The following is a 27,183-nucleotide window of genomic DNA, read 5'->3' on the forward strand; positions in this document are numbered from 1 at the left end:
TTGTCAACAACCGAAATGGCGACTTATAGAAAAATATCGGTATAGCAATTGAGATTGTGAGTTTGATTGCTGTGCAGAATTACAGTCGCAAAGCGTTCAACTTATGGAAGGTCTTGAAGAGATACAATACGCAGGTGAACTGAGTGGACAACATAATATATATACATAGACAGTAAAAAATTGAAAACAGTGGTGTTCATACAAGCAATTTGGTTTATCCTCAACTAAACATTTTCCCTAATCTTAATGATCCCATATCACAATTTATTTTTGCATAAATCGCTAGAGTTGGATCCTATTATCAAAATACTTTCGTTAGTGAATATTTATCTACGCGTACGCTTGAGTCACCAATAAATTGCTGACCGTTGTGCTTATTTCAGCTTCGTCCCCTGTCATGAGTGGTAACAGTAATAATCTATCCACACACAATTTCTGAAGAGTGAAAGAGTCTCCTCATAATACATTGAGGATCATGAAGAAAGAGGGCGTTCATAACAGAATATTTGTTTGTAGAAGAATACTCGTTCCTAGAATTCTGAGCCAATAAGAATACGTTATTACTAGAATGGCGTGCACAACAATCAATACACAAATACAATCAATGATTTTTTGGTTATAATGTCAGGTTTTATATTGAATACGTGGTCTAGTTTGTATTCTTATGTAATAAAAGGCACAGAACCGCAAATGTGGCGATTTATTGGAACGCAAACCACTGCAATAGCCTCTTCTTTCCGTTTTTGCGCTCACTGCATGCGTAAGTCAAATACGTAGGGCTTAGTTTTTTATTGATTGTACAATTGTCAGTTTAAATTTCGACCTTATAAAACAGGAGAGAATATCAGCTCGGTCAATATACCTGTAGCAAAAGGTGAACCGGATAGTAATGGCAGCACAAAGGCCTTTTATTCTTTCTGTTTTGAATCTGTTCTTCTGCGAATTCTAAACCTTATCAAAATATTGATAAGCCAGACGTTCTGGTAATCGACTAGTTATATGACGCTGGTCATTAAAATCAATCAATAATTTCAGACGGTGCTTATTGTAATGCAATGCGGAACAGGATGTCCGCTATAATGGATGAAGTACTCCTGAATTACACAAGTCTAACAATTGAACGGCCTTCATACGCGTTTGAAATGTTTTATCCGTGCGTCTAGAACAACACAGACTGCGTATGATTCCTCTTTGTGAAACGCTGCATTTAGTCACCTTTTGACTACTGCTACCTCATCTATACTCCCACTCATTCAAATCATACACAAACCTTTCTATAGGTTAACCAATTGAAGAGATTGTTGAATTTCATAAAATTATCATTGATGTTTATCAAGATATTGACCAAAGTTGATGTTTCGAAAAGATAGATGATTAAAAATGTCAAATTTGTTTTACATGAGGTTGGCAAAGGTGTTCTTCTTGAAGCCGATGTTTTCGGCAGGAACATCAGTGAAGATGAAGTAACCGCGGTTGTCTTGGACACCCAATTCCTTTTCAAGTTCAGCAGTGACAGTGGCGGTCAACTTGGCGTTACGGTTGTTGTCTAAGCGTACACAAGGCAATTTGATTAATCCATGTTGTCTCCTTTACGCGTAATAATATTCGTGAATTAGCACTTACCAATATGACCAATAGAGCCAACCTTGACAAGGAAGCCAGGTTCATCACTGCCAGCAAAGAAGAGGCTGTCAACTTTGGAGAAAGTGACCATACAGAACTATTGAAAATTACATCCGTTATCAAGACATTTTATTAGACCCTTTTCTCTTTAGCTTTTCTACGTTGTTCTATACTTACGCTTTCAGGCTTGCCAATCAACTCTGCAAAGGTGGCATTCATACGCTTGGTGAAACCACGAATATCCTTAGGAGCTTGAGCAGAGTAAATTTCGAGGATAGGCATGTTGACAGTAGACGTTAGGAGAGTCAAAAAGAATAAAAAAAGAAATACCCAACTTTTTCTTTTTGTTTGATGGTTAAAAATTAATAAAAAAAAAAGCCTCGGCTAAAATTTTATCTGGACACTACTTGTGTGCAGCACTCTTTTGGATCGGATTACAAATTAGATGAAACAAAACATCTTTTTTTTCTGGACTTTTCTACGACGCGAACGTAAGATATGTCCACCGATCCTCAAATTAAAAGATAAGGCATGCTAGTTATATCAACCGTCTGTTGTTGTTCAGGTGTAGAAATGCACCAAAGAAGCAGGACGTTCATTGTTATTCGAGCACTCTTATGCCTTTTTATCAGATGCGGTGTTCAAACTTGAGCAAAACCGAATTTAGTTAAAAAGCGTACGAATCGACTGATTTGTAGTATCGAGTCACCATTATCGAAAGACCATCAGACATGTTGTTGTCCGAATTTTCTACTACCATTTCTAGTCTGTCTTCATTTAAAAGGCATATTTCAAGAAGTCTCTATCAAAGTTGCAGTCGACTTAGTGATCGATTCCTTCAGAATTTGTAACACCATCCATCAAGTTTTTACTGAGCCCAGCTTTCTGAACGAGGCATATGGCAAAAAGTCATTATACCTTATACATAGAGTTACTATTCTTTTTGAACGCAAAACTATTTACCACCTCTATTATATGGACTATTGTTCGTTGACTATGATGTTGATAGTCCAATAAAATGACTCCATTTTTTAATTACGTCATCCAAAATGGCGTAAAGAATGCAATTTTAAAGCGTACAGCGTTCGAAAAAGAAAAAAAAAGAAAAAATAGTATAGGTCGACGAGAACACCCCCCGACTACAAACGTACACATACATTCTTAAAGAGAAGCGCTTTAAGAAAACTGAACGAAAAAGCAATAATAGAGTAAGTTCCTTCTTGTACTGTTCCGAAATAAGTCTCTGTGCTTTGAGATTAGAGATTTGACATGATGTTAAACCAGATGGTCCCTCGATTTCGAGTCAAAAAACTCTCACCGAAGTACCCACTCCCAGTTTATAAAGAGTCTCAGCTTCCTGAGCTTGCCGACAGTTCTATTATTCAAAGAGCTGTACCACAAATAGAAACAGGTGTTGAAAAAGAAGAGGAAGAAGAGGTAAAATTATCTATCTTTTTGAATATCATGGGTTCTCTTGTCTATGTCATATTGGGTTGGTGGCCTCACTTCATGGATTACTTCCCTTCGTCTTCCCCTTTCCCACATCATCCCACCAACCTTCTTGCAGAAAACGCATGAAATTTTTTTCAGGTTTAAAGAATTCATTGGGCATTATGCATCATTTATAAATTCATACTTCATACGTTTTATTCTAGCATGATTTGCAAGCTGCTATCAGTGCTGCTCAGGCTGCTGTTACTACAGGTGCTAATGTTAAGAACTATATCCCTACACCTGATGCCTCAAGGCTTATTCCTACAGAAGATTACAATAACTTATATAAAAAGCAATATAAGGAATCGTCGTCATTGCTACGTTTCTCTTTGACAGTAGAGGATTCTATGGGTTGCTCCTACTTTTTGGATGAAAAGGATGAGAATTTTCTACATGAATACAATACACGATACCCAGGCGAAATACTCTCAGAAAATATGTTTGAGAAATTTATGTGGGAGTGCGAATCTATCACCAACCAACAATGGCCTCATCTTTACCTTGTGAGTTGTTTATGGCAAAGAATATAGAGGCATTCACAAAAACAAAAGAAAGAAAAAAAAAAAGTTAACGTTTGTATTTATCAGGATGCTTCTCATATACCCGACTATAAAACTTTTTGTGAGTATATACCTGATCATTCCTGTTTGAAGTCATTTCGAAATCTATCCGATATTTTTGAACATTGGAGAACAAGACGGCAAGAACGAGGTGGAAAGCAGATCCAACCACAACTGAATTCCGAGGAAGCCTCGAAAAATGAAATGAATCCTTACGTCTGTTTCCGTCGTCGTGAAACAAAGCCTGTCCGTAAGACAAGAAGATCTGATCAACAATCGCTGGAACGTTTGAGGAAGCTTCGTACAGAAATGGAAATGGCCCGTGGTTTGCTAGAAATGGTTTTGAAGAGAGAGAAGTACCGTAAAGAGAGTCTTTCATTAGAACATGCCGTCTTTAATAAGAGGCACGTAATTATGGATTACCAGCGTCGCTTGGGTATCAAAGAGGACGAAGATTTGCTTGCTTTGGCAAGGAAGAAACGTAAGAGTACAACAACTGAGAGCTCCACAAGGTATCCCATATATAAGACAGAATGCATGGCTATCCAGAATTATATCGCAAATACTCACTTCTCTTTCCTTCCGTAAAAAATCTAGTGCTACAATTAAAATTCCTTTACATAAACTCAAAAAAAGAGTTGACAAATCGCCTGCTCAGCAAGCTATTGAGGCCGAACTTGTACGTAAAAAGGAGATGGATGAACCTTATGTTGATGTCACCGAGGTAAATGGCTTGTTCTTTTTAAAAAATGCGCTTATCTGATAACTTTTTACCTTTAAATAAAATAGTACCCTTATCACCCATTACCTTTGCCATTACCCGACCATTTCTTCCGACCATTGCGCACCTTATCGTCATCAATGAGTGACAATGAAGACGAAGAAAGGCCGAGGTATCGAAAGAGAGTGGGTAGATGTGGACGTGTATTTATTGATCGCATGGGATTTAAACCCTTTGGCCATGGCGGGAAAACAAAGCCATCGCAAAAATCACCAGCACCTACATATGATCGCTACCGTTTTGATACTGACTGTAATAAAGAGAATGAATATTCCGCAACTTGCAGCTTTGAAGTAGACGAGATGGATAATGTTTACTTGAAGGAGCGCATACAACTATTATCTGAGGTTGAACTACGCAAATTGCTTACCATCCCTTCCGTATCCGCACCAAGTATCTTTAGCAGCAAACAGGTGCGTTTAAGTACGGCTACATTTGCTGCTAAGGATAATCGTTCGGCTGCTATCAAACTGCATCAACCAGTAACAAATTCATCTTCATCCATTCCTTTGCACGCTTATACTTCTCGTTTATCAACAGATCAAGATGGGTCGGCTTCAGTCACGAATCATACTTTTTCTAACTATCCATCTCCTCCTGCTCCTTCCGCTTCGACAACTTCTAATAGTATCAATGCCATGGAGACTATGGGTGATAAGCATCAACAACGAATGGGTTGTCTGTCCGTAAAGACGACTCAACAACAGCACGCCGTGATGAAGATGCCCACAAATGATATTATAGCTGCAAACAAGGCTTATGCTATGCAAATGGCAGCAGCTGTAGTTCGGCAGCAGCAGCAACAACAACAACAACAACAACTTAACGCTGGTAAGAACTTGAGTTAGTTTTATGCTCAACTTGATTGTGTACTAAAATCAGTATCTTTAATAACAGTGAATAATAAGCTCAAGCATAATATACCACCGGTGCCCCTTCATCATTAAGACTCACCACATATTTCTGCTTGTTTATGAATATAATATGTGTGCGTGTCATATATGTAATGTTTGGGTTTCTGTCCCATTCACTCATATACAATTCAAGTTCTGTATTATAACACTTGCATTTGATGTGAAATTCTTGCATTAGGCACCTTATCGTATAGCATACATATTTCGATAATATACCAATGATGCCTTTCTTTTAAATATATCAATTGCCTACCCTTATAGGTAGTTTAGACTCGGTCTCATATTTATTTTCAAAAAATGTATAAAAGCTTTCAGTTTGGTCATTTTTTTGGGGAATTTTATTTTTTCCATTGATATGAAATGATTAGGTAATAGAACATTGTACTTTGTGCCAAAAAGCTATTTTAGTTGATAGGTATAAAAGCAATTATAATTTAACGTAGCTATATAAGAGTCGAATATATATATCTAAAATTCGTACTATAGAATTTTACTTGATACGCATCGAAGCAGGAAGAGGGGCGACGAATACACCGGTATTGACAGTGCCTTTGATAGGCAAAACAACAGCCATGCTTTTATTATAAGGATTTTGGGCTTGAATACGCACATTATTGCCAACTTGACGAACAGTACCGCTTTCGACGCTTGTGAACTTGACATTAGCTGGTGCTGTAAATTCGAATGTAACAGTATTAGAAAAGGGAGTCGCATTTGTACGACGGGCATTAATAACTGCTTCAAAGCCTTCTGACGTAACGGATTGGACGGTTAACTGCGCCTCTACTTGGGACAAAGAATAGGCCTTAGGGACAGCACCACCATGGTTAAGCGTCTTGATGAGGAGTTGGGCTGAGCTTGGAGCTGTACATGTGTTACCACTACCAGTAACATAACCACAGTAAATGGAAGAACCGTCAGAAGTAGAGATGCATTCAGTACCAGACGGACAAGCAGTAACAGACCATTCACCGTGATTACAAACTGCATAAGCGCCACCAGCTGTACATTGATATTTGCCTTCCGAAGAGCAAGCTGCCCCAGCAGAGACACAAGATCCACCTGTTGGCACAGCTCCACCGGCAGAAGTAGTAGTAGTAGCAGTGGTTGTAGGTTTAGTTGAAGCGGTTGTCGATGTCCCGGTTGGTGCGATAGTAGGGCTAGGATTGGTTCCTCCTCCTCCACCAGACGTTTGACCCTTCACCGTGGTGTATAAAGTAGAAGCAAAGTTACCATTATTCCAGGCTTGGGCAGCATCCCAAACAGAAACGCCACCGAATGTATTAGGATATTGAGAGGCGAGCTGAGGAACGATAGACTGGATAGTATTGATAGGGGTATAGCCACTGCCAGCAGCTGATTGAGAACCAGGTACAGTGAAATAGACTCTGACGTTCTTGTTGGGGGATGTTGTTGTAGCCCATTTAGCCCAGGTATCATAATTGAAAGAATTGCCAGTAGCAGAACAGTAATTATTATAAAACTGAACGTTTACGTAATCGAATCCTACTGCATCTATGACGGAACCAAGAACAGCATCAGGGAAAGGACATTGAGGAGCTGCACCTACCAAGAAGCCTGAATGAGAAGCAAACTTTTGACGGACAGCAGTTACGAAAGCCTAGTAATAATAGTAGAATGGCGATTTATGATTTAGTTGAGACAGTTACGGAAAAGGGTGGTAGTACATTGTACGCCAACTTACAGCATAACCTGTAGACGAACCACCTTCGATATCGAGATCAACACCATCGATTTGAGCATCGCCGAAAGGACGGTATTGAGCAGATCCACCACCGAACATATCCCATATTGTCTGCGCAAATGTCTTTCCATCGGCGTCACTTGAGAAACCATATGAACCCGCTGCACCGCCGAGAGATAAAATAATCTTGACACCTTTTGATTGGCAAGTCTTAATATCTATGTTATAAACAAAATTGGATTGCCATGAGTATTGCTTTTTTTCTTTCTGTCAGGAACTGTATATTTTAGTGTCTCTGTGTTTTACCATTGCCAATTTCAGGGCAGTTAAGCAGAGAAGTACCAGGGAAAGTAGTTTCACAAGTGTTGGCTAGATTGAGACCGGGTTGACCACCAACATTGAATACATTAAGAAAGGATATAAGAAGACCGTCTACTTGACCTGAATTACAATAGGTTGCTAAAGATGCTTGACTGGAGCCGCCGCCTACAGAGTTCTGATATTGTAAAGAAGAGTTAATCCCGAGTTCCTGGATATATACAAAACTAGACCAGCTTTGTTGATACTCACTTGTCCCCAATAGTACATGACATTAGGACCAGAGGGATTGAAAGCAGCTTGAGCTGTATAAGAAGCAAGGAGAGCAGCGGTGGCGATAAAACCGAGGGCACGAGTAAACATATTCAGATTCAAAGTGTATATAACTGAAAATGGGAAGAAGAGAATATCGTCTAGATAACGATGATGTTGTCCTTTTTATACCTTTTGTCAACAGGACAGTCATTTGCGCGTAAATACTGACTGGTGACAAATCTACAGTAATTGTAGAAATGTTGTTAATATAAAAGTAGCGTACCCCTTTTTAAAAATGGAAAAAGAAGAAAGAATTGTATAACTGTCAAAAAGCGACTGTATGATGAATATGATGAGTGATGATGCGAACCATGAGTACCACCGCAAAAAAAGTCCTTTTTTGCTTCTTTAAGGGATTACCTATCATGGTTACAACAGCACGCTTAATGTCCCTTTACCTCTTGATCTCACGGTATACTTGCACAAGCATTTGTTTACATTATCATGATTAGCATTGTAATGCATATATGACCAACACAGTTCAATGCTTTTTCTGTAATGTCTTTTAAGTATCAGAAGATGTCTCTTATTTCCACAGAGAAATGCCTTCCACATAATAGAATTCGCAGAAATTGCTTTTGTTGCTAATTTTTAGTGAGCTAGACTTCCCTTCACCGATTCAGGTCACAACTCTGTTCACTTCTACAAAATTGATCTCGTACAACATTTCTTCTTTCACGCTTTTTTGATCGAGAGAAAAGCTTAATTGAGTACAATAAATAACTCTAATGAACCCATGAAATGTGACACAGTGTAAGCCAAAGGGTCCTGTAATCCTCTAATGTGACAACAGAAGCAGTAGATAATGTTATATAACAAATATGTATCTTATATATCTTTTTGACATGAAACACTGCTTAGTCAATATGGCTCTATGACTGTCTTTCGAGTAAACCGTAAATATGTACAGACGATTGTGCACAGGTGTAAGTATTGTGCATAACAAGGCAACCTACATGAACTAACAGAAAAGAATGACTTTAAAGGAACGGAGCAGGCGACCTTCAGAAACCTTTCCTCTCGTCTTCTCTGATAATTGGGGATAAAAAAAGTTGTCTAGAGCAATACAACAAGTTTTGGGATATATTTCGAACTCTATGTATCTTGTTCCATTTCATTAAGCCTTTCCCGTGATAAACAGCAAGTCAAATGCTCATTTTTCTAATAAAAGACGCAACATGCATATTAGTATTCTACTACAAGCTAATGACAATTACATCAACCTGCATTCGGATACTTAGAGCCTAAAATCCGGCTTTGATTTGTTGGTCGATCTTCTTTTCTAAATAGATAGCAATGCTACACAAATATCATCCTCATTATTTAGGCAATGTTCATCTTCTTAAACGTGCTTTTTGCTTGAACATTTATGCAAACGAATTTGATTTGCGTTTTTTTGTAACAACAAGCTAAGATAATATTATAACTGAGGATGCTCATCTCTATATCTAGGATCATAAAATAAGTTGAAAATCAAGCATAACCATTTTTCTTTTAGGCCAAGAAAAAGAAAAAGAAGACTACCATCATTGACATAATAGTACGTTGTGCAGTCAAAATTCTCATCTTTCTTCTAATTCCGAGTATTTTTGGCGGCAAACTCCTTAAACTTGATAATTACAGCCAAAGCAGATGTCAGTTATTTTATTATATGTATACCAGGTTTTACTATTTCTAAGTATATGTACGAAATAAGTAGGAGTATTTAAGTTAAAGCGTTTACTTCCGCGAATAGGGACTGAAGGAGAAGCTTCTAGTTTATTATGTGACTATAAACCATGTATGTTTGTCTTTCACAAAATCATGGCTCACTACAATTGTCAATGAGATAATCTGAATTGCCAAACATTACAAACAGGCCCAAAAAAAAGAAAAAAAAACCAGGTTAGGAGCGATCTTTTATTTGTTGAATAGTGATTGCAGACCATTACGAAAACTGTTTAGCCACTGTCTCAATTCCTTATTGCTGGCAGTTCCTTTCACTTGATTCAAACAAGATAGGATAACTTGTACATTACTGATCCGACAACTGCCACCCAATGACTTCGGTTTGATATGATCAAAAGTCAATAAAAAGGGATTTGGGGAGGGCATGATGAAGAATAAGGCTTGGCTATCATTAATATTGTTGCTGGCGATGATGACGATGATGATGACGATGATGATGATGATGATAATGACGATAATACTGTTTTTGGTAAAGGGCACCGCTGATCATGAAAATCAGAAGCCCACACTCCTGGTATATTACTAATAGCGCATTTTCCATTAGACCTTTTCATGAGTTCTCGAATCTCTTCTTCACTGGGAACTTCAGCATGAAAGCCCGTTGTACCAAACCAATTACAGAAACAATACATTCGTTCGAGATTTTTGATTAGCCATTAGAACGCTATCTGACAAGATCCTGAAATTATTGATTATTGCTAATGTACCATTAGTGGAACGAGGGTAGTTCGCAAAAATAGCTCTCTGAATAACATCAATACTTTTCGCGTTATGCAGTTTTCCGTTTTGGAATAATAACGGGATTGCAGTTATTGATTAGAAAAACTGCTTCTGTTACTGCCCTACTTGAGGTATATGTTTAAGCTGTGATAAATTCTTTCGTTGCTTATACGACAAGATTCTCTATATGCTCCTTAAGCGTTTCTCGCAATTTTTTGTATATCTTTCAGGATACACTTTAGGACAAAGCCTCAGCTACCATCGCTCAATGCATGTAAGCGAACTGGAAATGATAGATGTCGTTGAGTTTCTCCTCAATCCCTGTTACCCTATGTACAGTTAAGTGAAGAAGGTAAAATAAGTGCCTCCGGTACATTCCAAGAGCGTTCTATTCAACCTACAAGATCTTTATGTTGAATTTATCTCATATTGTTCTCCATTTTTTAGATGATTATGACAGGTTCTTTTCCATCAATCTCGCAGCAAGCTCAGCTGAATAATACTTAGTGTAGCTCATAGCTTTATTCTATATATTTGTTCGCTCAACCTCAAGCTAAATGGACAAAAACTCTTCAGAATCAATGGCTTCCATTTATTCAATAAAGATGTGTTTAAACATATTCCTTTCCAAATAGTGAGTAATTTATTATTCTCGTTCAAAAATCTCGATAGAGTGGCAGTTCTAGGCAGTTGTTTTACACAAAATGCAACTTCAGAACATCAAATTAATGAGATAATTTCAAACAAGCCATTTTATATATAGTACGCGAAGCATCTTAAAATCAGTAAAAATCATCAGTCTTATTAAAAGACCGTACAGTTTAGCGACGGCCTTTGGGGAAAGGTTATCTTAATGCAATAACTTTATTTCTTATTAGCAGAAGTATCAGCCTTAGAGGCCATGTTAGCAGCCTTACCATCAGGAATACGAATGAAATGAGCGGGTTCGGTAGCTGTAGCGGGAGCATCAAGGATGAAGTAACCCTTGCGCTCGAATTGAATAATATCACCTTCCTTCAAACTCTTAGTGTTACCATCAGCAATGGCAGAGAACTTAAATTCACTGACAGGAGTGACAAGGTCCTTCACATCGTCACCATCTTCAACCTTCTTCTTTGTGATCAAATAGTCATAATCGAGGAGAAGAATCTCGGTAGCATCTTCATCCTTAGCTAACCAAGTCAACTTCTTCTTAGTCTTCTTAAAATCACCTTCAAGGTGAAGTTCCAAATCAATTCCAGTAATTTGGCCTTGACCATCTTTGGTGATCTTACGGACAAACATATTTCCCCAATCCATCAAAGTGATTTCTTCACCTTCTTCGAGGCTTTCGGCATCTTCTTTATCCAAATAGACTTGAGGACCATAGTGAGTCTTCTTTTTACCAAGATCAGCGTTCTTCTTGTGAAGAGGAACTTCCTTAACTTCTTGGGGAGCATCTTGGACGTTACATACCACAACGCCATCCTTAAGAACAGCAGTGTAACGAGGAGCAATGGGATCGATGATCTTTCTGTTCAAAGCCCAAAGCTTATCCCATTCCAAAAGCAAGACATTTTGAGAAGCACCTTGCATCAAAATATATTGCTTAAGAGCTTCAATGGTCAAACCACGACGACGGATACCACGCACAGTAGGGAAACGAGGATCGTCCCATCCACTGACAAACTTATTATCGACGAACCATTGAAGTTTTCTCTTGGATAACAAAGTATAGACAAAGTTCATTCTACTGAAATCCCAAATAGTCACCTTACGAAGGCCAAGAGCTTCCAACATCCAGTAATATTGAGCATTACGATCACGGTATTCGTTGGTTCTCAATGCATGAGTAACGCCTTCCAAAGAATCAACGATAGGACAAGCAAAATCATAAGTGGGGTAGACCTTGTACTTATCCTTGGTGTAATGATGAGGAGTTAAGTTACAACGGTAAATAACGGGATCACGCATGGTACCGTTGGGACTAGCATAATCGATCTTGGCACGCAAACAGTTTTGCAAACCTTCTTCAGAACCCTTGGTCATTTCTTCGAAACGGCGCAAATTTTCTTCAACGGAGTTGTCACGACACTTGGAGGGGATACGGTTTGTACGCTGTTCACGCATGGTGGCTTGATCGGTATCGTCACAGTAAGCCTTACCTTCCTTAATCATCTTGAGCGCCAATTCGTACATTTGTTCAAAGTAGTCGGAAGTGTGAGAAACAACATCAGAAGGAACGCCAATTAAAGCAAGATCTTCTTTGATGGATTCCTCAAACTCGGTCTTTTCCTTGCTTGGATTGGTATCATCAAAACGAATGATCAACTTGCCCTTATAAGTATCAGCAAAATATTGATTCATAAGAGCGGCCTTGGCGTGACCGATATGAAGGTAACCCGAGGGTTCAGGGGGGAAACGAGTGCAGACTTTACCCATTTCAGCTTCAGTCAAACCAATCTCGAATTTACCTTGATCAGCAGCCTTGGGAGCCTACGATTATTTTATTTGCATTGAACGATGACAATGAGTATTGCTTACACACTCTTGAGATGTGAAAAAAAGAAAAAGAAATTCATTAGGTTGTTCTCACCTTGTTGGCTTTTTCTTGCTTTTGGACGTAAGTCAAAGCAAAGTCAGCAGCTTCAAGAGAAGCAGTATATTCGTACCAACGCACAAGGTAGGCACCCAAGTTTTCAGGCTTCGTCTTGACAATACGGGCAAAAACAGGAGAAGCTCTCAAGGTGCCCCAGATAACAAAATCAGCAATAGTGACATTGTAACCGACAATATAAGAACGTAAGGTCAAATATTTGTTCAATTCCTTATAAACAGCATCTAAAGCTTTGAAATCATTGGAAGCCAACTTGGTTTCGGCAAAATCCAACCATTTATCGACCAAAGTAGAGCTAATGGCATCTTCAGGGTTGTACAATTGAGCTTCGGGATGAAGTTTTCCTAAAAGCTTAGCAATAGCGTTGGTAGTTTCGTAAGCTTCACTGCAACAAAAAATTGAATGAATCAAAGAACGGATATAGGTATTAGCATTACTATGTCCATCTTCATGGATAAGCCTTAAATTGCTGTGTGTACGCTTTCAAAAATTACCCGTTATAATTGATGGAAGCGACAGGCTTGGAAGCGCCTTCAAGATTCTTGCCATCACGAAGTTCGATGTCGACAGCATCCTTCTTGACAGTATTGATCTGAGCAGCAATGGCGAGAACACCTAAAATATAGAGAAGAAGAATTCGTTAATAACACGACAGTAAAGTCTCAGCTTTGAATGGTTTATCATGCTCCAATTCTGCACTCTACTTACCATAAGGGAAAGGAGAAGCCTTGGAGGCAACAGTAAGCTTGACAGAACTCATCCCTTTGTTAATATGGAATTAAAAGAGAAATGGAGCTGTCAAAAAAATGCCCAGATTAAGGCACTTTTTTTTCTGTGTGTGACTTTCATGAGTCTTGTCGGACATCTCATTTTCTCTCATTTTAAGGCTCGCATTTTTTCTTTGCTGTAAAAATTACTCACTCACAGTTTTATTGTAAGCTTCTCCTGCTTGGGATAAGTTTTCAAATGTGTTCTGTTCAACGTACTCCACCATACAATCTTTCGTGCTCACAAATGTATTTCTTTTTTATGTATGTATTTGTTTAAATAACATTTTTTTTTGAAACCTGTTTATGTCGTCTGAGTTTTGTCGTTTAAACTCATCAAAGAATATCAGGAGACAAACCCGGTGAACACATTAGTACCTTAGAACGTTCGTAAAATCGTTTTATGTTATCGTGTCAACATTATGTTTGTCATATAAATGCAGTAAGGAATAAATAAAGTTATGAAAGGATTGGAAGATGTGTATTAAATAGGATGATAATGTACATGCAATGAGGTTGCAAGTTGTTAAAAGGTGCCCCTTATTTGTTTAAGCGCGCAAATTGAGGTGCTTCAAGTCTAACTTGCGGCATAGGATTTGCTATTTCTTTAGGTACAACAAGCGTACCTAAAGTGCCTTTGATTTCTTTTACTTGAACGCCAGCCTCTCGAAGCTCTTTCTCTTCTTCAGTTTCTTGCTTCTTTCGAATATTAAATATGGATGCTGCACCTGTAAAGAACCGAGAAGCTGTCGACGTTGGTTGAACGTTTGTATTAGTTGTAGAAGAGATAGTCTCCATGTCATTATTATTATCATTATATAAAATGCTGGTAGACGTTTTAGTAGTGGTTGCAATATTATCAAGAGTAGGATCTAATTTGTTGAAGCGTAAACCAAAGAAAGATTTCTTTGCTGCAATAGAAATGGAAGATGAACTTCGTGTCATTGACTGCTGTTGAGAATGTTGTTCTGTACTATTGGAGGGTGTAGTGGCAATGGAAGCTTTCCCAGAAGACAGCGAGCTATAAGTACCTGCCTTAGAAGACGCTGCTGCTGTTGCATTAGCCAAAATGTCGGCTATAATATCATATTCCGACATGGCAGTGGTATTGTTAATAGTGGTATCGATTGTGTTGGTGGTGGTGTTGTTATTATTTTGAGCTGACGGTAACGACAAAGAGGTATGTGTTGGTGAATGCGGCTCGTTTCCTGGAGTGATAGGAGCGCCTGTGGTCGATGAAGAGGCCGTCCGTACTGGCATGGTTTCGTCAAAATTGTTTATATTTGCCGATGACAGTGAATTCATTGAATCGCTCTTATTTAGGGATGCAGTTGTTGACATCTGGTTTTTATTCTTGATAGAAGAGTCCTAAAAAAAGAAAAGGAATACATATCAATTAAATAACCAGGCACACTATTTACTCATGTTCAGCGGTGTATATCACCACCACCCCCCCCCCCCCCGACCCCTCCTTCCTCCTCTATTTACTTACCTCTGACTTGGACTTTTCTTTTTCAATGATGGGTAGTTCCTCTGAAGTCACTACAAATCCTGCACGTTTTAATAATTTAGGCATAGCAGCTCGATAGGTCAAATGACCATTCACTAGATCCGTGCAGTCCAAATTCTGTACACGGTCGCCTTCAATATGCAATAAAGGTCTCAATCCTGCAATATTACCCAATCCAGCGGTGGATGTTCTAAACAAGAATCCTAGCAACCAATCATTTGTAGCATATCCATTGATAAAACGCCCTGAGACGATCGTTGTGCATTCCTTCCATTGAGCCTTGGAAGCACTGACAGGTGTGCCGAATAAGGCAACGTTCTCAACTAAACCATAGGCTTTCATACGTGCCAATTCAAGTAAACAAAAAAAGATGACACGCGCACCTAAAGAATAACCCACGAGAGTGACAGGCCGCGCGCCCAGGTTCCGGTTCATGAGAGTATCAGCTAAAATAAGGCCAGCTTGACGAGAACGGTCCAACGCGTTAGCCCAAGGATTATCAACCATGTATCCTAGTTTGGTTAAAGCGAGTGGCCAAGCGAGGCCTGCCAGGAGAGTACCCATGATAGTGTGAGCGAGTGCCTGTTGGATTGAAAAAGTAACGGCTTCGGTGGCAAAGATTTTAAAGGCACCGCCTAATGCCTCTAGCATTTCGGGCTCCCAGTAAAGATGATAATGGTCACCCATGAGAGGGTCTAGCGTGCTGAAAGGAAGGGAGGATTCATCTTTTTCTTGATTAGGTAACCAACTATAAGGGAAAGGATTGTCCGTCAAGTCAGCTTATAAGCCAAGAAATTCTGTATCAAGCTTTCACATTACCCTGTAATACTAATGATACAGTTGACATTTTCGTCTACTTGGACAGGAACAAATTCGAAGGTTTGAATTTGCTTTGTACGTTTGCTCATACCCTTAGCTACGAAAATAATAATAGAAATAGCACATGAATAAAAAAAAAACTGTATTTTTCAACACCCGTGGTATCCGCCCTATCTACTACTGTTTTGCTCGATACTTTACCTCCCATCCCTACACATGAAAGGAGAGAGAGTAAGAAATTAGATTGGAACTGTACTATGGTAGTAAGAATCACTCAATACTTACGTCCGCCAGCAAGAGTTGCGCCACCGGTGATGAGGGCAATACCCGTTGTGCTACCCAAGAAGGCACTTGAGCCCGTAACACCTATAGTGGTTAGAATAGCACCTATCCCGCCAGCAATCACGGGTGCCATCAAACCCGCGCTTAAGCCCAGTATCAAACCGCCTCCGATTGTCGCTAGACCTATCATGACCACTCTCTTCTTTTTTCGTTGCTTATTTCTTCCCTTTTTCTCAACATCATTTCTCACTGCTGCTGCTGCTGTGCCTGTAGCTGATGGAGCAATATCTGTCATGGTCATGGTGTTCGTCGTCATGCTCGTCATATTGGTAGCTACAGTTGTAATAGACTCTGTTTCCCAACCTGATGAACTATTGGCAGCATCTTCTAAAAGTTGTTCGGCAATACGTTTCTCAAATCCGATCACCTGGAACCAATCGAGTGACAGATGAGAAGCTACACGAGCAATGAAGACTCTGGATCGTGCATCGTAATTTTCAGTACTGAGGCAGAGTAGGAATAGATCACACATGACAGTCCAACGTAGATCGACGATAATTTTATTGTCTCTTATAGATGCAGGATCCTTCGTATTGTCATTGCCAAGTGTTGGTGGTTGTTCCTGTTCGAGCGAGTGCTGCTGTTGCTGCTGCTGCTGCTGCTGCTGTTTCTTAGTATTGAAATGATTGAGTTCCACTTCCGTTGTTTCGCCTTGGGAGGTAAATTGATGGACAAGGTCTGTCGGTAAAATAGCATGCTTTGATAATGATTCAATCATGTTAATTTCGTCCTCCGAGATGTCCATATGCATATAAAGCATGCGCATCAATTTCCGCTGCCAATTCCCTGCACTCATACGAGCATATGTAAAGTCCTTGCCTTCGAAATCGTACACAACTTCCAAACTGGTCAAATAGCATAATCCGACATAGGCAATTTTTTGGGTGTCACTAAAAATATCTTTGGTTTCCTGAATAGGGTGTTGTTCCTTAGCAGCATCCGCTTCTAGACCATCACCTAGTTGAGTTCCGTTTTCCGCTTCTTCTTGCTCTTCCTCTAATGTCAAAGAGTCCATTTCAAAAATAAGAGTAGATGTCAATATGGGCTGTACTGTATCAGGTACGTTTGGTAAATCAGCTGCCCATGCTCGGATGGAATTTGGTTTGGGTTCTAATAAATGTGATTTTTTGGAGAATAATTCGTTTTGCTCTGCCAATAATTCTGCTGTCAGCGGTTGATTATGACTACTATGTCTTTTTGTATCCTTCACTACGGTATCATTCCTCTCGTCGTCGTCGTCGTCGTCGTCGTCGCCGCCATCATGAACCGAGGTATTGTTTTTGTCTATATCCCCATTTGAGCTTTGTTCCTCTGTTTTTGAAATATCTCTGTCATACATAGAGTCCATCGTGGCTACGACGGTAACTGGAATGCTATCTCTCTCATCAGTATTGTCTTCTACTTTGCTGATGTTTATGGACTCTTCGTCTTCTTTATCGTTCCTCTCGTTCGTTTCATCGACAGGCAAAACTGGATTATCATCCACTGATGCTTGCATTTCATTTTCGTGACTAATGTTGCTCATCTTATCACTGCCACAGCGATGCACGGACACTTCTCCTTCCTCAACTACAGCCATCGATGGTGTCTCGTCCTTGTGGTTCATTAAAATCATATTGTTGTTATCATCCTTCATAGTCATTCGTTCAGTTTTTGGAAATTTTTTTGTTGAGTAGAATAAAAAAGAGAAGTTCAGCAAAAAAATAATTCGTTTAGGAGCAAGCAATTAGAAAGATGATGCACACTAAAGTGAAAGGAAAGGAGGCGGGGGGAAGGCTAGGATGGCAGTCGTGTGTATAACGTTGACAAGGAGAATCTACAGCAGAAGAAGAAGGTCGAAGCGGAAGTTTTCTTGGTTTTTTTTTTTTTTATCTTTTTCTATGATTAGATAAAATAGACTCTTTCATATGCCAAGTGTTGCCCAAATATCGTCGGGATAAGAAAAGGGACTTTTTGCTTTTTATAAAAAGCATGTCTTTTCTGCTATGTTAAGAATAGTTTGCTCTTAATTGATGTATTTAATGCTTCTTTATTTCATTAAACTACAATTTAGCTAACTTGGAAAGATGGTTTAGATGTTCTTAATACCTGTGCATCTTCCCTGATCAAATAAAATTTATTTACATATTATGGTCTGTGTTACAAAAATGGCTGGTTTTACTTTTTTATTTTATTTTTTGGGATCGCCATATTACTGTATTTACGCTGCATTTCAAAATTAACGTAACAAAAAAAAAAAAAAGTGGCCATAAGAGGCGGGGCGTTGTTATTTTCTAGGTCAACAGATGGCGTTTTAAAATTGTGGATTGGGGTAGAGTGGTAGCAGATAAGCTCTTTATCGTATACTTTTCCAAATATGAGCATGCAGATCCTTTTTTCATAAGGGCATTGAAGAGATCTTTGTCTTAAAAACTTTCAAAATGCCCATTCTAGGAAGTGCGGAGAGAAAACATACGTAAATCAGTGTGTGTTGAGTTGAGTTAAAATACCGTCTTTTTATACGTTAGAATGCCTAAAAACGGATACGTACTGTACATACGACGTACCTGAAGTAAAGAACTAGACAACTACAATGGTAAGTCATATAGAAAAGAAGAGTCTGATCACCTCCAGATTCAGGGAGAAGCACGTTCTTCCAGTTTGAAGATAACGCCTGATCACAAGTTGTATCAGGAAGGGCCCTCACTTTCCTTTGAAGAAGAGGCAACGCACAATCTACCCTCAAAGGTAACAGGCTAGCTTTTCACTCTTTTCCAAGCCCGCAAAGAAAAGAGACATTGACACACAAGTTGAGTAAACCGAACAGGACGTATTTGTGTGTCTGGCTCGGACAGCTCACAAAAAGAAAGGCTATAAAGTGCCACGAGACGTTTGCTTTAAACTCTGACGACCTCACACCCACGCAAAGAAAAAAAAAAAGATTTGCAATGAAACGACATGTATTTAACGATACTATTCGCAATACAACCCAAACTGTGCAGGAAATTGAGTCTTTTAGCTGATGATAAATGTGCTGTTGATGAAAGATTCGAGTTGAAGCAGAAGTACAGCAAGTCGTATCAAATTGAAAGCTGCATGACTAATTACAGTCAACTGTCAGCATAATGAGAGGTTCAGACAAAAGCAAGTATTTGTGCTTCATTTGGTCTTACATAATTGAGCTGCTTTTCAATCAAAGGCATAGTTCTTGCTGTCATTGGCGTAAGCCAGAATGCATACTTTACCAAAGTCAAAAAGGAAAATACGTCAAGGGAAAGGTCAGTATATGGGTTTAGAATGGATACAAGGTTTGTATTAGAAGAAGAGAATGGAGGTCTCTGTTGCAGAATGCGTCAAGAAAACTGACATTAACAAAGCAATCACTGACATTGCAAAGCTGTTTCGAGAGTATATTGATGGACTAATGAACCATCTGTACAACATGAAGGATAACGCCACATCGTATGCTTTTCACAATAACTGACTCCAGCTGTGCTCCCTCTGTAGGAGGTTGCCTATGTTGCAAACCAAAAAAAAAAAGCGCTATCAACTCACCAAGCACTATCTTTTCTTATACACATCATTTTATGCAATTGCTATAAAAGGAAAAACGCATGTCACAAAAAGAGGGGAATGGCCAGGCCGGCCCTTTTTTCCCCAGGTTCCTGTTCACCCCCTTCTCAACCCTTATTCTTCTATTTGGCATCTGAACGTTTCTATACCATTAGACACATTAATTCAAAACCATTGCTATGAGTCAAACCGCAACTGCATCACGGCTAGCGCAATTAACGCAACTTTCTTGCAAAATATTCAACAATGTATATAACCCGACAGCCGTCCGTACAGGCAACAAAATTTTAAGAAGACGACTTTTGGGCCCATCGTTAACAAGTTATTACCCACAACGATTATTCCACTTTCGCGATCTCAAGGCTCTGTATCCTACTATGGGACTCGTCGATTTAGATGAAAAGGAGCGTTTAGAAGAAATTAATAGACGAAAGAGAAGAGGAAAGGGCGCACCTAAGAAGGGTAAAGAAACGTTGACAAATGACTATGGATAATAGAGAGACAAAAAGTTGGATGAACAGGAACTGATCGTTGTTGTTTTTTCTTTTGTATATTTTAGGTCAAGGTAAACGTGCTAGTAATAAGAAGCGATAAGGCTCTCAGCCGCTCGTCTATTTTTCGTTCTTTTTTGTAATGTCTGTATATATATAAATGTGGATGATATTGTTGATGTACCTCGACTTGGTTGAATGACACAATCCTATCTATTCACCCCATGGATTAAAATAAGCAGTGGATTTTTTTAATTAAAAGTAAAGACTTGTCAGCTGCCCGCACAGTGCATTGAAAAGTTGCAAAACGTCGAGACGTGGGGGGCGTTCCTTTGAGACATGACAAAGATGATAGGCATGCGCTTTGAGAAATGGCACACTGTATCTAAGAGACAGGATCTATTCCTTTCGTTTTACGAGAAAACCATTTGTGCGCCTCACCACACTTACATTCTTGAGGGGACTTTAGGTTAATGTTCAATGGTTACCATGGCGCGAATGTATATCTATTTCTATCAAAGCCTGACATGGGATAGAACATGCACTGAGTCGTTTTATCATTCATTCAATTGTTTGTCTTTACATGACCTTTAGTTGTTGAAAACGGTCATCAAGTATTTTGTTAGTGTGTGTATGTACAATCTGATTTTATTAAAATTTACAAAAAGAAACAAATAACTTGATGAAGCGGGTATATTTATAGTAGTAGTAGTAGTAGTAGTAGTAGTAGTAGTAGTAGTAGTAGTAAGATCGCTCTTCGCTGGCTCGATCGCTCATTGAGTGGTGACAGTGCTGTCAACGTGGTCATCGTCAGCTAAATCCAATTCTGTTACTCTTCGATGTAAAACACTTTTCAGTTCGTGCACCATGGTTTGTGAATGAAAATTCGCAAGCCTCTCTTCGCTCTACATAAGTAGTGAGAAACAAATGTGCTATTCAGTGTTTTATTCGACGATAGAAGCAGTCCTTTGTTTGCGTGTTTACCTCTTTTGCACGTCTCATTCTCATTTCTTCAATTCTTTCTTGCCTTGTCTTTTTTGACCTTTCCTTTCCATTCTTTTCCACAACACCAGCAATGGCTTCAAATACAGATGCTTTGGCAACAGGAGGTAGGTTAAGTATATCAGCGACGTCTTCAGCGTCCAAAATCATGCCTTTGCCTTCTGTCTCTTCTAGAGAAGCTTCCGTCGTTGCCTTGGGTGGCACTTTTTCTTCTTCCGTCGGTGCTAGTGACGCAGTATCGGGAGGGTTCAAGAAGGTCTCTAGCGTATCTTTGCCGAGATCCCATTCAGCTGTCATCATTTGAAACTCTTGTTGTATCGAAAGATAGTCATGACGTAATTTTTCTTTCCATTCATCATTGGAGGGATCTAATAAGAAATGGGGAGGGGCGGATGCTTTCAATGGCAGTCGTTCGAGGGACGAATTTTCCTTTTTTTTTTTTTTTTTTTTTTCCCAGTTACCTGAGCTCAATTGCCGCACATTATCATTGCACAAGTAGAGTTTGGCTTCCATGGTACGAATGTGTTGCTCAAGTGATGATAAACGATGCACAAACTGTTTTGTACGTGTATCAGTGATTTTATGAAGCAGACTCTTTTGACGTGGTTGTGATCCATTCCATGGTCGTTCTATGCCCCATAAAGAAAGGGGAGAGGAAAAGCATGGGTAAGTCCTATCGAAGAGTAAACAAACCATGGAGTTTTTTGGGGGGGTTTTTTTTTTCTTCTACTTTACGAAACTCGACTTCTAAAGCGTCCACGGTATCTCTGACAAATTGTTCTGTATCTTGCACCAACTTTGATAGTACGTTATTGACCACTGCCCATCCATGTCGATCGTACTCGTATTTTTTCTGTTGATACATTTCGTCTTCTGCCATCCCATTGAGCGCTAAAAGATGAACCATGCATTCGCGACGTTTTAGATGCATCAACTGGGCCAACTTTTTCAATTGATCCAAGCTATAAGGTTCCGTTTCCTCCTCTTTGTCTGTCGAAGAGGGCTCTCCTCCCATAGCAGATAACGTAGCAATGGAATGCACGTTGTACATATCATACAGCGTGGATAAATTCTGTCTGTTGATGACGTCGATGAGATCGATGACGCCTTCTTCGTAAGCAATGAAGGCACGTCTGAGGATGGAGGCAAGCGTGTTTCGAAGTTGACGGCATTTCTTATGACGGCCACTGCTTTGTTCAATACGTGATATGGGCGAAAGAGGGGTAGAGAGTCGATAGCCTCGCGATACCAATTCAATTTCTTGGATGGTAATCAACACCTTTTGAATTTTATTGTTGAGAACATCGCTTTGCTCTGTGAACGTTTGTAATTGGGACAAGGCATTTTGATACAATTGGCGTATGATGGTTCGTCGCTATTACCCGTTTTTTACGGCCATGTTTGAAAGGAGACAGGGTTTTTTTTTTTTTCGTTAGTTTCTTTTTCAATGAGGATGTGGAAACGAGATATAAAGTTACTTTACTCGATGTCTATACAAAAAGAAAACTGTGACCGAACTGGATAAAAACAAGGTCACTACGGGGATCTTTGGCTTGAATCCATAGTATTCTATACCGAGGACAATGCTGAGTGGAGTGATTAAATTCGTTGCTAACCTCCACTTTCTGCCTTGAGGAGGAAGCTGAAAGAGCAGCTCTGTGCTTAAGGAGCGCTTGTGGTGATGGTGGTGTTGAATGGTCAACATTTCGCTTAAAAGTGGCGAGCTGATCACCAGATATTTGAATTTCTCTTCAAAAGCATTTTCTTCTGCTCTTGGTAATGATATCGAAAACGTGTCCTAAGTTCAATTACCATTGTTGGTTAAAAAGAAAAAGAAAAAAAAGGCATTCTCTGTTGTATAGCATACAAAAAACCTATCCTTTGAACTTTACAAAAAAGAGAGATCTTCTCCACATTTTCGAAATGTCAAGGCTTCGATCACTGGTCTTTGTCAAGACGGAAGGCCTTGTCAGTGGCGGTCGTGACGACGGTGGCGGTACTGTTATTTTGACAGGTTTCTCTGCTTGGTTAACAGCTAAAGAAAACAAGGAAATAGGTCACTCATGTGCAAAAATGACATGGGGCTTGTTCCATGTTGACTTTTGTTTTTCTTTCTTTTTTTTTACATTGTAAGTAGTCGGCAAGAGGTGAATCTTCATACACAACGAACTCTGTCATTGCAAAAAAAAAAAAAAAGAAATGTTATTGCTTTGATTTGATAAACGCAATAGGAGGAAGAAAAAAAAGGAAAAAACAGAAAAAGAAAAGAATAGGCCAAGTTACACACACGTCTCTCTTCTTTCTAGATCAAAAAAATCCATGATGCCCAAACACCACGCCATTGTTTTATTTTTTATGAGAAAAAGCGGGGAAACAAAAAAAAAACTCTAATTGTTGAAAAGATTCTTCCTTTTTTTTTTTTTAATTTGTTATATACACTACTTTACGGGCAATTTTCTAAAAATACATCATGTTTGAAAAGAGAGATTAACCTATGTACAAGAGGGACAAACAAGGTGTCATTAGTGGGTACGTGAAAATTTCCAAGTTAATTTGAAAGAGAAGAAGGAGAATAGAATACGTCGTTGGATAGAGAGTAAGGTGGGGTAGTTGCTGATATATTCACAGGAGGTCTATAGAAGGGTAACGGAGATGGCAAGGTGTGTTCAGGCGGTGGAGGTGAGGGTGAGGAGGGCGCTTGTGGAGCTGGAAGGGGGGTGATGGAAGGTAAGAGAGTCTGCATGGATGGCAGAGGAACGTCAGGCATTCGAGATCGATGAAGGTAAGCGGCGTTGGTCACTGTGCTCGTGGGTAAGGTGAATAGTTTTTTATGCTTGGCTCCAAACATTGGATCGTGTTGGAAGCCATGATGAGGAATCGATTGGACGGCAAACACATTGTTGACAGGGATAGTGTTAGCATGAGTAGTTGTCATCGTATTTGCATTCGTATTCGTATTTGTAGTTGTCGTTGTCGTTGTCGTCCTCGTCGTAGTAGGAGAGGTAGTTACTGCCGCGGTGGGATGTGGAGAGTTCATGTGTTGCAGCCTAGGCTTTATGATAGGTGTGACAGGCGCGGTGCTTGTGGGAATCGTCTTTCGCATGAAGGTGGCGGGTGGTGGTGGTGTGCTGAACTGAGCGCTACTGATGTTTGAATTGAGAGAGCACATACTATGTCTCCGTCGTTCATCCGGCCAAAATTTATCAGCAATAGGTGAGGTAGATTGGCTTTTATTCGAGTAGACGGAGGGTTCTGTATTGGATTGACTGGGTCTTCTATCCTTCATGTCGATAGTAGGTAATTCTATCTTGTGCAAAGGCGCGCAATAGAAAGGCAATTCGTTGAGCTCTTTCGTGCCTGTCAGATGGATCGACTCTTGTTTGATGATGCTGACATTGCTGCTGTACATAAGCTTGGTGGTGCTGTTGTTTTCGTTATTTTTTTGTTCTAATAGCATGCGTCGACCCAGCCGTCTGTTGATTTCGTCGCGAATGAACTGCTGCTTTTCTTCCGAGTCATTCTCTCCAAACCTCTGCCTTGCGAGTCTGTACACTCTGCAACGCAGATCATTTCTTTTGTTTTTGTCTTTATTTTCTGCTCTCCACTTGCGCATTCTATGTTTATGTTTGACATGACACGTTGAGTGAGTTGTACGGTAAAAATTCGGAAAGTGTGATGTAGTTTACCTTTCTGTCGTCTCTGCTTTGGAAGATACTTTTTTGGCATGCCCTTTCCATCGTTTCTGATCTCTGCTTCGTGCATAAGGTATATTGTGGATATTAGGATTTTCCATATGACGTTTTCTATGCGAAATGAAAATGTGATTTATTTTTTTTTAAATTGACGCGAAAAAAAGGGGGAGGGGTCGGGGAAACGGAAAAAAACTTACAAATTTGATCTAGTGGCGAATACTATATTTCCCAATGATGAAATGATGGTTATTATGATTATAATTGTGATTGTGATTGTGATTGATTGTGATTGTGATTGTGATAAGGGCCAATAAGAAAGAAATGAGTTTTGTTGAATAAGAAGGGTGATCACTTGAATCAAACATGTACTTTTTCTCGCATGAATATTTGACAGGTCCTTACTTTTTGGACATTGAGGGCAAGCAAATGCATTCATATCGTCGTCAGACATTGGATTCATTGATAAATCAAGATATAAAAGTAATAAATAATGTATTCTAAGTAACGAAAAAAATATATAAAAAAATAAAAAAAAGAGAGAAAAAAGAAAGGCACAGAAAGGAAAAGGAAAAACAGAGGAAAATTATACGACAATCACTCTACTAGCAAAAAGGAAAAAAGAAGAGAAAAGAAATTGAGTTTTCCATGCCTTTTTTTTTTTTTTTTTTTTTTAATAATGATAGGCGGGAAGAATGCGTTTATCTCTCTTCTTCTCACTTTCTAAGCCTACGTGTGTGTGTATGCGTGCTGCTTAGTTGCAATTCCATTTATAAGACCAATCAAGCTTTATATCACGTTAGCACTTGACAAACTTTTTTTTCAACCAGATATTTAAGGATCCAAATGGTGGTGCATTTCTTGATAGGTTTCGTTTTATACTCACTTGTATCACTCCGATGGTCATTTTTTAATAGTTCTGACATCTTTTTTTTTTGGTTTTGGACAAATCTATGGTTATCATTGAATCGAAAAATGGATTGTTCCTTGAGGAAAAAAGAACAGCCATTCATTGACATGATAGTAACTCTTTGATCATTGAGCAGAAAATGAAGAAAAAAAGGGAAAAAGCTATTGTTTGGTTTTAACAAGGCTACTAAAGGACAAGGAAGTACAATATACCGTATCCGAAGAAAGCATTTCTTTGCCTATTTCAATTCCATTCTCAGCGCCACAAACATATGTTCCTACTTGTTATGATCAGCGCAAAAAAGCAACAAAAAAAGAAACCAGAAAATGTGAATCAATCTGGAACACCCCCAAAAAGCTATAAACAGATCTCAGCTAACAAAGCGGAGAGGGTCCGCTTCAACAACAGGTCTTTTTTTTCTTTTGCTTTGTACTTTTTTTTTCTACCAATGACCACACTAAGTCAAGGAATTCATTTAGAAAGGAAAAAAAAAAGAGAAACAGTAAATTATGGACGTCAAATGTGTCAAAACTCAAACAAATCACACATTTAATCCATTAACTCTTGTATGCCGGACGGCGTCATTTGTAGAAAACATTCACCTACTTTTTCTACGAGTCGCGTCTTTTCATCCATTTCAGTTCTATTTTGTCTCTGTCTAAAATTAAAAAAAAAAAAAAAAAAAAAAAAGTCATGGCGACGACTTGACATTAGACCCTCCTTCTTTGCATGGCTTTTTTCCATGCGTCACGATTTTTTCTGCTATTTTAATAACCCTGAATGTATGATTATTGTCAACTATTTTTATGACTCAGAAGGCTATAAATAGCCTCCCCTCTTCTAACTGTGAACAGTAATCATCCTCTTTTTTTCGCAATAAAAAAAAAAAAAAGTATTCATGCAAGATGAGCACGAATATCATTCTGGAAAGGGTTGAGATTCGGTAAAAAAACCAAAAAAAAAAAAAAGAAGAACACGCTACTGCTTTAAATTGACACACCGTGTTTGGCAACCACTTTTTTTTTTTTTTTTCAGGCACAGATGGTTCTATTCACGTTCCATCACTTGTACATACTACTGCTTACTGTCTTTCACTTTTTTTTTTCACTACAGCATGCTTGAGAAACGATGGCTACAAAAGGGATTCGTTCATGGTGAGCCATTGAATGATCGTGAGGACACAATCAAGCAGAAAGAGAAACGAGAACGAGACGCATAGTGAAAGGCATTTAAAAAGCTACCATAGTGAAACAAAAAAGATTTCCTGATAAACGGAACACACATCGACCCTACACTATTTCAATCTAGACCGATAAAAAGATACATCTTTTTCCGTTTCTCTCATTG

General features: G+C 39.0%; 10 protein-coding genes across 10 annotated transcripts; 3 read left to right on the forward strand and 7 right to left on the reverse strand.

Annotated features, from left to right (window-relative positions):
* Nucleotides 1-738: 738 nt before the first annotated feature.
* Nucleotides 739-1,989, reverse strand: BDF20DRAFT_870614 (Tautomerase/MIF superfamily). Its single transcript, XM_053081058.1, has 4 exons — nt 1,801-1,989; nt 1,624-1,720; nt 1,399-1,546; nt 739-1,193 (listed from the first exon to the last, which is right to left on the reverse strand). The coding sequence occupies exons 1-4, from the start codon at nt 1,903-1,905 to the stop codon at nt 1,160-1,162; spliced, it is 384 nt and encodes a 127-aa protein (XP_052936552.1). The 5' UTR covers nt 1,906-1,989; the 3' UTR covers nt 739-1,159.
* A 918-nt stretch (nt 1,990-2,907) lies between these two features.
* BDF20DRAFT_913156 (enhancer of polycomb-like-domain-containing protein) lies at nt 2,908-5,405 on the forward strand (the record flags this gene model as incomplete). The annotated part of the gene is made up of 6 exons (XM_053084034.1): nt 2,908-3,060; nt 3,279-3,620; nt 3,705-4,189; nt 4,275-4,401; nt 4,467-5,289; nt 5,356-5,405. The coding sequence occupies 6 exons, from the start codon at nt 2,908-2,910 to the stop codon at nt 5,403-5,405; spliced, it is 1,980 nt and encodes a 659-aa protein (XP_052936553.1).
* A 238-nt stretch (nt 5,406-5,643) lies between these two features.
* BDF20DRAFT_870626 (chitinase 2) lies at nt 5,644-7,825 on the reverse strand. Its single transcript, XM_053081059.1, has 4 exons — nt 7,648-7,825; nt 7,384-7,573; nt 7,078-7,295; nt 5,644-6,993 (listed from the first exon to the last, which is right to left on the reverse strand). The coding sequence occupies exons 1-4, from the start codon at nt 7,756-7,758 to the stop codon at nt 5,863-5,865; spliced, it is 1,650 nt and encodes a 549-aa protein (XP_052936554.1). The 5' UTR covers nt 7,759-7,825; the 3' UTR covers nt 5,644-5,862.
* Nucleotides 7,826-9,344: 1,519 nt separating this feature from the next.
* On the reverse strand, nt 9,345-9,817 carry BDF20DRAFT_870630 (uncharacterized protein). The gene is made up of 2 exons (XM_053081060.1): nt 9,642-9,817; nt 9,345-9,543 (listed from the first exon to the last, which is right to left on the reverse strand). The coding sequence occupies exons 1-2, from the start codon at nt 9,802-9,804 to the stop codon at nt 9,512-9,514; spliced, it is 195 nt and encodes a 64-aa protein (XP_052936555.1). The 5' UTR covers nt 9,805-9,817; the 3' UTR covers nt 9,345-9,511.
* Nucleotides 9,818-10,799: 982 nt separating this feature from the next.
* On the reverse strand, nt 10,800-13,528 carry BDF20DRAFT_957502 (tRNA synthetases class I, catalytic domain-containing protein). Its single transcript, XM_053084921.1, has 4 exons — nt 13,463-13,528; nt 13,249-13,369; nt 12,734-13,139; nt 10,800-12,633 (listed from the first exon to the last, which is right to left on the reverse strand). The coding sequence occupies exons 1-4, from the start codon at nt 13,512-13,514 to the stop codon at nt 11,023-11,025; spliced, it is 2,190 nt and encodes a 729-aa protein (XP_052936556.1). The 5' UTR covers nt 13,515-13,528; the 3' UTR covers nt 10,800-11,022.
* A 259-nt stretch (nt 13,529-13,787) lies between these two features.
* On the reverse strand, nt 13,788-18,027 carry BDF20DRAFT_521103 (uncharacterized protein). The gene is made up of 5 exons (XM_053075656.1): nt 16,136-18,027; nt 16,052-16,060; nt 15,851-15,947; nt 15,014-15,779; nt 13,788-14,889 (listed from the first exon to the last, which is right to left on the reverse strand). Exons 1-5 carry the CDS (start codon nt 17,832-17,834, stop codon nt 14,062-14,064), a joined length of 3,399 nt encoding a protein of 1,132 aa, XP_052936557.1. The 5' UTR covers nt 17,835-18,027; the 3' UTR covers nt 13,788-14,061.
* A 379-nt stretch (nt 18,028-18,406) lies between these two features.
* BDF20DRAFT_987837 (uncharacterized protein) lies at nt 18,407-19,655 on the forward strand (the record flags this gene model as incomplete). Its single annotated transcript, XM_053085252.1, has 4 exons — nt 18,407-18,647; nt 18,781-18,919; nt 19,282-19,449; nt 19,491-19,655. Exons 1-4 carry the CDS (start codon nt 18,613-18,615, stop codon nt 19,653-19,655), a joined length of 507 nt encoding a protein of 168 aa, XP_052936558.1. The 5' UTR covers nt 18,407-18,612.
* A 200-nt stretch (nt 19,656-19,855) lies between these two features.
* BDF20DRAFT_870643 (mitochondrial ribosomal subunit S27-domain-containing protein) lies at nt 19,856-20,694 on the forward strand. The gene is made up of 2 exons (XM_053081061.1): nt 19,856-20,206; nt 20,304-20,694. The coding sequence occupies exons 1-2, from the start codon at nt 19,924-19,926 to the stop codon at nt 20,336-20,338; spliced, it is 318 nt and encodes a 105-aa protein (XP_052936559.1). The 5' UTR covers nt 19,856-19,923; the 3' UTR covers nt 20,339-20,694.
* Nucleotides 20,695-20,936: 242 nt separating this feature from the next.
* BDF20DRAFT_870646 (Mysoin-binding motif of peroxisomes-domain-containing protein) lies at nt 20,937-23,434 on the reverse strand. The gene is made up of 7 exons (XM_053081062.1): nt 23,364-23,434; nt 23,130-23,272; nt 22,721-23,035; nt 21,973-22,612; nt 21,699-21,866; nt 21,220-21,605; nt 20,937-21,140 (listed from the first exon to the last, which is right to left on the reverse strand). Exons 1-7 carry the CDS (start codon nt 23,413-23,415, stop codon nt 21,009-21,011), a joined length of 1,836 nt encoding a protein of 611 aa, XP_052936560.1. The 5' UTR covers nt 23,416-23,434; the 3' UTR covers nt 20,937-21,008.
* A 1,077-nt stretch (nt 23,435-24,511) lies between these two features.
* BDF20DRAFT_819775 (uncharacterized protein) lies at nt 24,512-25,365 on the reverse strand (the record flags this gene model as incomplete). The annotated part of the gene is made up of 4 exons (XM_053077483.1): nt 24,512-24,851; nt 24,924-25,040; nt 25,127-25,148; nt 25,332-25,365. Coding segments are annotated over 4 exons (513 nt in total), but the record flags the coding sequence as incomplete, so codon positions are not given.
* Nucleotides 25,366-27,183: the final 1,818 nt, after the last annotated feature.

The sequence above is a fragment of the Mycotypha africana genome (genome assembly GCF_025528875.1).
Source record: "Mycotypha africana strain NRRL 2978 chromosome Unknown BDF20scaffold_5, whole genome shotgun sequence".
Lineage (NCBI taxonomy): Eukaryota > Fungi > Mucoromycota > Mucoromycetes > Mucorales > Mycotyphaceae > Mycotypha > Mycotypha africana.

Bases quoted from the DNA above. Each gene is read 5' to 3' on its own strand.
- BDF20DRAFT_870614 (XM_053081058.1), bottom strand. From the start codon at position 1,905: ATGCCTATCCTCGAAATTTACTCTGCTCAAGCTCCTAAGGATATTCGT. The intron at 1,721-1,800 runs GTAAGTATAGAA...AATTTTCAATAG, and splicing joins TGATTGGCAAGCCTGAAAGC to TTCTGTATGGTCACTTTCTC. The intron at 1,194-1,398 runs GTAAAACAAATT...GCAGCGTTTCAC, and splicing joins AACACCTTTGCCAACCTCAT to AAAGAGGAATCATACGCAGT.
- BDF20DRAFT_870626 (XM_053081059.1), bottom strand. From the start codon at position 7,758: ATGTTTACTCGTGCCCTCGGTTTTATCGCCACCGCTGCTCTCCTTGCT. The intron at 7,296-7,383 runs GTAAAACACAGA...TTTATAACATAG, and splicing joins CTGCCCTGAAATTGGCAATG to ATATTAAGACTTGCCAATCA. The intron at 6,994-7,077 runs GTAAGTTGGCGT...TATTATTACTAG, and splicing joins GTTCGTCTACAGGTTATGCT to GCTTTCGTAACTGCTGTCCG.
- BDF20DRAFT_870630 (XM_053081060.1), bottom strand. From the start codon at position 9,804: ATGCCCTCCCCAAATCCCTTTTTATTGACTTTTGATCATATCAAACCG. The intron at 9,544-9,641 runs GTAATGGTCTGC...TTGGCAATTCAG, and splicing joins ACAGTGGCTAAACAGTTTTC to ATTATCTCATTGACAATTGT.
- BDF20DRAFT_957502 (XM_053084921.1), bottom strand. From the start codon at position 13,514: ATGAGTTCTGTCAAGCTTACTGTTGCCTCCAAGGCTTCTCCTTTCCCT. The intron at 13,370-13,462 runs GTAAGTAGAGTG...TCTATATTTTAG, and splicing joins GGCTTCTCCTTTCCCTTATG to GTGTTCTCGCCATTGCTGCT. The intron at 12,634-12,733 runs GTGAGAACAACC...AAATAATCGTAG, and splicing joins AGCAAGAAAAAGCCAACAAG to GCTCCCAAGGCTGCTGATCA.
- BDF20DRAFT_521103 (XM_053075656.1), bottom strand. From the start codon at position 17,834: ATGACTATGAAGGATGATAACAACAATATGATTTTAATGAACCACAAG. The intron at 15,780-15,850 runs GTAATGTGAAAG...TTTCCCTTATAG, and splicing joins TGTATCATTAGTATTACAGG to TTGGTTACCTAATCAAGAAA. The intron at 14,890-15,013 runs GTAAGTAAATAG...TTCTTTTTTTAG, and splicing joins AAGAAAAGTCCAAGTCAGAG to GACTCTTCTATCAAGAATAA.
- BDF20DRAFT_870643 (XM_053081061.1), top strand. From the start codon at position 19,924: ATGAGTCAAACCGCAACTGCATCACGGCTAGCGCAATTAACGCAACTT. The intron at 20,207-20,303 runs GTAAAGAAACGT...TGTATATTTTAG, and splicing joins AAAGGGCGCACCTAAGAAGG to GTCAAGGTAAACGTGCTAGT.
- BDF20DRAFT_870646 (XM_053081062.1), bottom strand. From the start codon at position 23,415: ATGACAGAGTTCGTTGTGTATGAAGATTCACCTCTTGCCGACTACTTA. The intron at 23,036-23,129 runs GTAAAGTTCAAA...AATTGAACTTAG, and splicing joins GGAGAAGATCTCTCTTTTTT to GACACGTTTTCGATATCATT. The intron at 21,867-21,972 runs GTAAAGTAGAAG...TATGGGGCATAG, and splicing joins CGCTTTAGAAGTCGAGTTTC to AACGACCATGGAATGGATCA.